This window comes from Myiozetetes cayanensis, unplaced genomic scaffold, assembly GCF_022539395.1.
Source record: "Myiozetetes cayanensis isolate MyiCay16 unplaced genomic scaffold, myiCay2020 scf1441, whole genome shotgun sequence".
Taxonomy (NCBI): domain Eukaryota; kingdom Metazoa; phylum Chordata; class Aves; order Passeriformes; family Tyrannidae; genus Myiozetetes; species Myiozetetes cayanensis.
Window position 1 is genome coordinate 1 of NW_026087095.1, and position 8,491 is coordinate 8,491.

The 8,491-nt window shown below is 65.0% G+C and overlaps 2 protein-coding genes and 1 long non-coding RNA gene across 4 annotated transcripts; all 3 read left to right on the plus strand.

Moving 5' to 3' along the window:
* Positions 1-146: 146 nt before the first annotated feature.
* Positions 147-3,173, plus strand: MGAT1 (alpha-1,3-mannosyl-glycoprotein 2-beta-N-acetylglucosaminyltransferase). 2 transcript variants are annotated; one of them, XM_050310082.1, is made up of 2 exons: positions 147-194; positions 1,497-3,173. In XM_050310082.1, exon 2 carries the CDS (start codon positions 1,526-1,528, stop codon positions 2,849-2,851), a length of 1,326 nt encoding a protein of 441 aa, XP_050166039.1. In that variant the 5' UTR covers positions 147-194; positions 1,497-1,525; the 3' UTR covers positions 2,852-3,173. The 2 variants fall into 2 exon arrangements, with proteins under 2 accessions (XP_050166039.1, XP_050166038.1); XM_050310081.1 differs by lacking the exon at positions 147-194 and adding an exon at positions 220-341.
* Positions 3,174-3,441: 268 nt separating this feature from the next.
* LOC126637145 (zinc finger protein 692-like) lies at positions 3,442-6,127 on the plus strand. The gene is made up of 6 exons (XM_050310080.1): positions 3,442-3,556; positions 4,552-4,748; positions 4,829-4,860; positions 4,971-5,335; positions 5,798-5,844; positions 5,944-6,127. The coding sequence occupies exons 1-6, from the start codon at positions 3,533-3,535 to the stop codon at positions 6,125-6,127; spliced, it is 849 nt and encodes a 282-aa protein (XP_050166037.1). The 5' UTR covers positions 3,442-3,532.
* A 688-nt stretch (positions 6,128-6,815) lies between these two features.
* On the plus strand, positions 6,816-8,099 carry LOC126637144 (uncharacterized). The gene is made up of 4 exons (XR_007628220.1): positions 6,816-7,267; positions 7,364-7,429; positions 7,761-7,850; positions 7,981-8,099. It is a non-coding gene; the product is annotated as an uncharacterized LOC126637144 (long non-coding RNA).
* The last annotated feature ends 392 nt before the right edge of the window (positions 8,100-8,491 follow it).

Consider the following 8,491-nt stretch of genomic DNA (forward strand, 5'->3'; position numbering starts at 1 on the left):
TCCAGGTGAGTAAAAACCCCCCAAAACCACAACTTTGAAGGCTGGAAATGGAGATTTTTATTCCGTTCAGCCCCGTTTTCCCCACGGGACCCTCCCCCCTCCTCCCTCCCCCCCCTCCCCAGGGCCAGATTTTGGGTTAAACTTTAACCAGCGTGGACTTTGCCTTTATTTTCACCTCATTTCAGGGCACCCTGGTAATTTTTAAGGGCTTCTGCTCGTTTAAAAATATCAATTTGGTGGTTTTTAAGAGGGTTTGGGCCGCTCTTCGCAGAGTTTGGAAAGTTTTTAAGGCGGTTTTGATCCTTTTTCAGGGGGTTTCGCTCATTTCTGAGAGGATTTTGGTTGGTTTTTGGGGGGGATTTGGTAGCTTTGAAGGAGGTTTCCATAATTTTTCAGGGGGCCTTGATAAATTTTAGGGGGGTTTGTTTATTTTTAGAGGAGTTTGGGCAGATTTTAAGGAGATCTTGATAATTTTTAAGGTGGTTGGGGAGTTTTTAAGGGCGTCTCGAGAGTTTTTAAGGAGGTTTTGGGCATTTTTAAGAGGGGTTTGGCAGTTTTTTTGGAGGTTTTGAGAGTTTTTAAGGAGGTTTGGGTGAGTTTTGGGCGAGTTTGGTCGTTTTTTAAGAGGGTTTTGGCAGCTTTTTCCTCGTTTTTAGTCAGTTTTTGGTCGCTTTTCCGCGGGTTTGGTGATTTTTAAGTGGGTTTGGGCGGTTTTGAAGAGGGCTCCGATAGTTTTCGAGGGCCTTTGGGAGTTTTTAAGTGGGTTTGGAGGGTTTTTGAGAGGTTTTTGGCTGCCTTTCAATGCCTTTTTGCCACGTCGGGCTTTCCCTTCCCCTCCCCGGGGCGGGAGTTGCTGCTTCGGCTCTGGGGGCGGGCGAAGCTTCCCGGGAGGGATCCGGGGCATCGTTTTGGGGGCAAAATGGGGGGTTTGGCTCGTTTTTAAGAGGGTTCTGGTGCTATTTCAGGGTGTTTTTTAGTTTTCAGTGTGTTTTTGTTGCCTCTCAAGGCTTTTTTTGCCACCTCGGTGCTGGGAGGCCCTGGGTTTCACTTCCTCTCCCTGGGGCTGTGGGGAGGGTGAAGCTTCCTGGGGGTGTTTCCAGACCTAATTTTAAGGGTAAAAAGAGGGGTTTAAGAGGGTTTTAAGAGATTCAAAAGGGTTTTTCCTCTCTAATCCCCTCCTAGTCCCCCCCAGCCCCTTGGCCTGGCCCTGATCCCCGAAGGATGCTGAAGAAGAGCAGTTGGGGCACTCTGGGTGTCGTGTGTCAGGGTGTCATTTTGGGGATAAAATGGGTGTAAAAAGAGGATTTTATGAAGGTTTTGAGTGTTGTTTTTCCCCTCTAACCCCCCAGCCCCATGGCCCAGCCCTGATCCCTGAAGGATGCCAAAGAAGAGCAGTTGGGGTACTCTGAGTGGTGTGTGTCAGGATGTCATTTTGGGTGTAAAAAGAGGATTTTATGAAGGTTTTAAGTGTTGTTTTTCCCCTCTAACCCCCCCAGCCCCATGGCCCGGCCCTGATCCCTGAAGGATGCCGAAGAAGAGCAGCTGGGTGCTCTGGGGGGCGGCGCTTTTCCTGGCCTGGAACGGCCTCCTGCTGCTCTTCCTGTGGAGCCGCCCGTCCCCCCCGGGCTCCGAGGCGGCGTCGCGGCTGCCGTCGGAGCTCATCCGGCTGGCCCAGGACGCCGAGGCCGAGCTGGAGCGGCAGAAGGAGCTGCTGCGCCAAATCCACCGGCTGAGCGGGCTGTGGCGGCTGCGGCGGCGCCCGACGGCCCCGGCGGCTTCTCCGGCTCTCCCCGCGCCCAGCTCGGCGCCCGCGGAGGCGGCGCCGGTGCTGCCGGTGCTGGTGCTGGCGTGCGACCGCAGCACGGTGCGGCGCTGCCTGGACAAGCTGCTGCGCTACCGCCCGTCGGCGCGGCGCTTCCCGGTGATCGTCAGCCAGGACTGCGGCCACGCCGAGACCGCGCGCGTCATCGCGTCCTACGGCGACGCCGTGGCCCACATCCGGCAGCCCGACCTGAGCGACATCCCCGTGCCGCCCGAGCACCGCAAGTTCCAGGGCTACTACCGCATCGCGCGGCACTACCGCTGGGCGCTGGGCCAGGTGTTCCGCACCTTCCGCTACCGCGCCGCCATCGTGGTGGAGGACGACCTGGAGGTGGCCCCCGACTTCTTCGAGTACTTCGAGGCGGCGCTGCCGCTGCTGCGCCAGGACCGCACGCTGTGGTGCGTGTCGGCCTGGAACGACAACGGCCGCGAGCAGATGGTGGACGCCTCGCAGGCCGAGCTGCTCTACCGCACCGACTTCTTCCCGGGGCTGGGCTGGCTGCTGCTGGCCGAGCTGTGGGACGAGCTGGAGCCCAAGTGGCCGCGCGCCTTCTGGGACGACTGGATGAGGCAGCCGGAGCAGCGGCGCGGCCGCTCGTGCGTGCGGCCCGAGGTGTCGCGCACCGTCACCTTCGGCAGGAAGGGCGTGAGCCACGGCCAGTTCTTCGACCAGTACCTGAAGTTCATCAAACTCAACGACCGCTTCGTGCCTTTCACCCGGCTGGACCTGTCTTACCTCAAGAAGGACGAGTACGAGCGCTCCTTCCTGCCCAGGGTGTACTCGGCGCCCGAGGTGAGGGTGGAGGAGCTGCAGGGCAACAGGAGGAGGGAGCTGGGGGCCGTCAGGCTCCAGTACAGCGGCCGAGACGCCTTCAAGGCCTTCGCCAAGGCCCTGGGGCTCATGGACGACCTCAAATCCGGCGTCCCCCGCGCCGGCTACCGCGGCATCGTCAGCTTCGTGTACCGGGGCCGCCGCGTCTACCTGGCCCCCCCCCAGGACTGGACGGGCTACGACCCCACCTGGAGTTAGCGCCCGACCCCCCCCGCAGCGCTCTGGGGGGTTCTCCCCCTCTCGGAGGGGTCCGGGGTGGGCTCGGTGCCGTTTGGTGCCCCCCGGGCCGAGCGGGGCCCAACAAAGGTGGTTTTGCAGAATAAAAGGTCGAAAACGGAACTCCCGCCTCGGAATTCCCCACCCGTGGCTCCCGCTTGGAGCGGGCACCCTGCCCTGGCGAAGTTCTGGGGGGTTCCCCTCGTTATTTTAGGGGTTTGGGTGCCCCAGCTGAGCATCACCCAATCGCCATCGCTCGTGGCGCCGAAGTTATTTTGCAGAATAAAAAGGTCAAAAATGGAAATCTCTCCCCAAAAATTCGGGTCGTTTCGGTCAGCCGGGTCCTGCCTGGAGTTGGCAGCGTTTTTGGGGGGGTTTGGTGTGGGGTTTTGGTGCCCCAGCCGAGCGTCCCTGGGTGCTGAGAGGTTATTTAGCAGAATAAAGGGTCAAAAGCGGAGATCCCACCCAAAACCGGTGTGTCCCCCCCGGTCCCCCCCGGGATTTTCCCATCCTGCCCCGCGCGGGACTACCCCTCCCAGCGGCCCCCGCGGCGCCGCGCGCGGTGGGCGGGGCTTCGCCGCCATCTCGGCGCGGTCCCCTCGGCGGCGCGTCCGGCGGCTCTTAAAGCGGGCACGGCCCGCGGTGGGGCCCCCTCGGCGCGGGATGGAGCGCGCGGCGGCGGAGGAGGTGCGCGGGCACGGGGAGGGGGCGGGGGGCGGCGGAAGAGGACGGAGGCCCCAAACCCCGGCTCTTCCCGTCCCGACCGCCGCCGTTTTGCCGCCACCGCCCCCACCGCTTTAAGGCCCGGCGGCGGAAACGGGCGGCGGGGGAGGCCCGGGGAACGGAGGGGCGGGGCTTGAGCGGGAGGGCGGGGCCAGAGGGAGGTGACACCGGGGGTCCGAGGGGCAGGGCCAATGTGAGGGGCGGGGCTTGGGACAGTGCAGGGTCTCCCCCTCAGACCCCCTTCTTTGTGACCTCCCCTCGACCCCTCCCCGTGACCTCAGGCCACCCCCAGGATACCCCCGTGTGCCCCCGTGATCCCAGTCACGCCCGTATCCCGGGCCACCTCCCGTGATACCTGCCCCCGTGATCCCAGTCACCCCCAGTATATCCCTGTGTGCCCCCATGATCCCGGTCACCCCCGTGATCCCGGTCACCCCCGGCCACCCTCTGTGCCCCCCATGATCCCGGTCACCCCACCGTGATCCCGGTCACCCCAGGCCACCCCCGTGTGCCCCCGTGATCCAGTCACCCCCGGGATCCTGGTCACCCCAGGATATCCCCGTGTGCCCCCCGTGATCCCGGTCACCCCTGGGCCACCCCCGTGTGCCCCGTCACCCCGGGATATCCCGTGTGCCCCGTGATCCCGGGATACCCTCCTGTGTCCCTGTGTCCCCACCTGAACTCCCCCCAGACACCCCCATGGAGCCAGGGCACCCCAAATTCCTCACCTGAACCCCCCTATGAATATGGGGCACCCCAAATTCCTCACCTGCAAAACCCCCGCCAAAGCCAGGACACCCCAAATTCCTCACCTGACCCCCCATGGAGCCAGGACACTCCCAATTCCTCACCTGACCCCTCAGCCCCTCCCTGTCCCCCAGCCCACCCCAGTGACCCCAGGTGTCCCCCTGACCCCTGGGTGTCCCCCAGCCCACCCTGACCCCCGGGTGTCCCCCCAGCCCCCTGCCCATGGCTGTGGGCGGGGGGGTCGCCCCCGTGCCCCCGAGGTGCTGCGGCGGCAGCGGCGCCGGGAGTTGGACGCGCGGCGGAGCCGCTGCCGGATCCGCATCGGGGGGCACCTGGAGCGCTGGTGCCGCCTCAAGGAGCAGCTCGGCTTCGCCCTGCACTCCCAGCTGGCCCAGTTCCTGCTCGACAGGTACCTGGGGGAGCCCCCCAAAACCCCCCCGGGGCTGGGGCCGGGCCGGCTGTGCCCCCACTCACCCCCCTGTCCCGCAGGTACAGCGACCCCGGCGGTGCCAGGAGCGCAGGTGGGTCCTGCCCCTCCCAGCTGGGGAGCCCTTTCCTCCCGGATTTCCCAGTTTCCCCTGCCTGACCCCCGTTTTGGGGTGGGTTTCTCAGGGGTTTTGGTGTCTCCCAGGGTCTCCGGAGCCGGGCCAGCTGCCGGCAGCGTCCCTGCAGCGCCTGGTGGTTCTGTCCCACGGGCACGGCCAGGAGTGCGGCTTCGTGCCCGACGTGCAGCCACGGGCGCCGGGCAGCGCCGCCCCGCTGGTCTGGGAGTGCCTGGCCGGGCACAGCTTCTCCTGGGGGGGCCCTGCCAGCCCCCCCCGGGACCCCCAGCCCGGCCAGCAGGGCCAGGATCCCCCCCCAGCACCCAGAGCACGAAGGGGAACCCCGGACCAGGAGCAGGAGGAGCAGGAGGAGGGCACGGCCGGGTCACCCAGTGGGGACAGCAGGGCAGGAGGGGGGCACAGCGGGGCTGGGGGAACAGGTGAGTGCCCTGGGGTCACCTCAGCACCCCCTGGTTCCCCTCCATCAGCACCCCTCCATCACCCCCTGGTTCCCCTCTATCACACCCCCTGCTCCCCTCCATCACCCCTGGTTTCCCCTCCATCAGCACCCCTGTTCCCCTCCATCCCAGCACCCCTGTTCCCCTCCATCAGCCCCACCCATCCCGCTCCAGGGGGCTCATCTGCCCCCTCCCGCTGGGATCAGGGCTGTCCCAACCCTAGCACCCTTCCCCTGCCCTCCATCCTCTCACCCTGCTCCTTTTCCTCTCAGAGCCCCCTCAGTCACCCCCTGTCCCCTCCCACCCCCTCACCCTGTCCCCTCACACCCTCAATCACCCCCTGTCCCCTCCCCACCCCATCACCCCCTAACCCCTCCCACCCCCCATCACCCCTGTCCCCTCCCACCCCCATCACCCCTGTCCCCTCCCACCCCCCATCACCCCCTGTCCCCTTGCAGCCCCAGGTGCCCCCAGAGCCGTGTCCCGTGGCAGCAGCGGGTGGGAGGTGAGTGGTGCCCCCCCCCAGATTGTCCCCTCCTTTGGGCCCATCCTGGCCCCCAGGCTGATCCCCCCCCGTATCCATGTCCATATCCATGTCCTGCAGCCCCCAGCCGGAGCAGAAGGAGCAGCAGGAACAGCAGAGGGGGGCTGAGCCCCAGGGGGAGAAGGAGAAGGAGGAGGAAGGTGAGGAGGAGGAGGAGGAGGAGGAAGGAGAGGAGGAGGAAGATGACCTGGCCTACAGCGATGACCTGAGGGACCAGAGCTACCACCCCTCCCCGGGCAGGTGAGGAGCTGTGGGGGCCCTGTGGAACCCACACGTGTCCAACCCATGTCCTTCCATGTCCAACCATGTCCAACCCATGTCCAACCCGTGTCCAACCATGTCTAACCCGTGTCCAACTCCCATCCAGCCAATCCCCCAATACCCCCCATCCCTCCCCCACAAACCCCCTGACCCCCATCTGTCCCCCCGTTGTCCCCGCGGTGTCCCGGGCCGCGCTGCGGCAGAGCCGACCCGGGCCCGCAGGAAGCCCCTCAGGAGGAGCAGCCCCTGGAGCCCCCTGGAGCCCCCCTGCCCAGCCCCAGCCCCCAGAGGAGAGGAGCGGCCGTGGGTGAGTGGGGGCACAGCAGGGAGAGGACAGCGGGGAGGGGCGTTGGGGTCACCGAGGGGCGTTTGGGGGCACTCAGGGGGTTTCTCTCTGTCTGAGCTCTGAGGAACCAGCTGGAACCACCAAAAGGGGACAAACCTGGAGGGCAGGGCACGAGCTGAGTGTCCCCAAGGGGGGGTCCACCCTCCCTGTGACCCCCAAGGGGGGCTCCAGCCCCTCTCCGACCCCCTGGCCATGGGGCAGATGGGTGTCCCCGGGCCTGGGGGGTGCTGAGCACCCAAAGGAGGGGGGCTCTCCTCCCTGCCCTGCCTGGGGGGGCTTCCCAAGCCTGGGGGGGCTTCCCAAGCCTCGTGGGGAGCCAGGAGAGGCCGAGGGGGCAGGGGGTGGCCTCGAGAGGGGCACAAAGACCCCTGAACCCCTCCCATGGTGGGCACTGGAGTCTCTCCTGGATGGGCCTGGCCCCAAATCCATGGATCCCTCCCCTCTGGCAGCACCACCATATCCCCCTGGGCAGAGCTGGGGCTCAGGGGTGGCTCCCACCTGCCCTTCCCGCTCAGAATTCCCTGGTTTGGGACTCAGTGCTGGCTCCCACCTGCCCTTCCCGCTCAGAATTCCCTGGTTTGGGATAAATGAGCCCAAAATCCCTCCCTTGGGGGGCTCTGCTGGGCTGGGGCTGCTCTGGGTGGGGTCCCCCCGGGCTGTGACCCCCCTGGACTCCTCCCCTGGATGGATTTTCTGCCATTTCTGACCTGGCCAAGGGGTTGAAATCCCCTTTTCCACCCGGGACCAGCAGCAGTCCCGCCCCAGCCCTGTGCCCAGGTGAGTCCAGCTGCTCCTCTGCGGCTCCAATTGACCTTTTCCCTCCTTTGAGAGGCAATTTTTGGGTGCTGAACCTCCTCCCCCCTCTCCTGGCAGCTCCAGATCCGCCTCCCACGGGGCTGGAAGGGCAGGGACCCTCCTGGAGCCCCGAGCCCAGGGCAGGTAACGCTGGATTTGCTCTTCCCCCACCCCCATCCCGGGACCCCACGTCCAGTTTTGGGGGTGGAAAGCTCTGGGTGGGGTCTGGGCCCTCCTTGCTGAGGCCAAAAGTGAATTAAATGTGGGTTTTTTCCTCCCCCCTCTGGTGTTTTTTTGGGTCCTGCCTGGTTTCTGTCCCAAATCCCGGGGTCCAGATCCCCAAAGTTACCCCTGGGATTTTGGGAAGGGGCTCCCACGGCACCAAAGCCCAGCCTGAGCTTCGGGTCAGCCCTGTTAGGGCTGAGTTTGGTGACAGGGATCGTATTTTTAACCATTTCCTTAATTTTTGTCACAGCAAATGGGAAGTGGAGAGAAAACCCCGGGTTGTGAGCAGAGCAGGAGCTTCCAGACCCTCAGGGGCCTCCCCCTCTCCTCCCTTCCCCAGGTAAAGCCACCCCTGAGCTGATAAAACCTGGGTTTAAGCTCCTTGGGGACCCCAAATCCCAGCCCCTCTCCCCATCCCCCCATTCCTCCCCCTTTAATCCCATTTTTGATGGATCTCCCCTCAATTCCAGGGCCCAGCCAGGAAGAGCTGCTGTTCCCAGGGGCTGAGCCGTGGATCAGAGCGGGCTGGGACCCCCAGCCAGGGCGTGGGGGGGAATTTGGGCACCCCCAATAAAGGATTTGTTCCCCCCTGGTGCCTGAGCCTGTGTTTGTTCCAGCGCCTCCTGCCCTGGGGGGAGAAGGGGGAGGAACAGGAGAGACCTGGGGGCCTGGGGGGAGTTTAGGGGGGAGCCTGGTGGCTCCTGGTCTGGGGACAGCGAGGGGACAATGGGGGGACAATGGGGGGACAATGGGGGGACAATGGGGGGGCTCACCCAGCTCTTTCCCGTTGCAGCTGCGGGCGGAGGAGCCGGAGCAGCGACGAGGAGGCGGCTCAGATCGGCCCCAAAAGGATCAGGTGCCTGGGAAGGGGGGCAGGGAAGGGGCTGGGGGAGTTCCCGGGGCTCTCCCCGGGCCCTGGGGAGGACGAGGGGCAGCTCAGCCCCTGCCCGGGCTCCGGAGGGCTCGGTTTGCCCAGGAGGT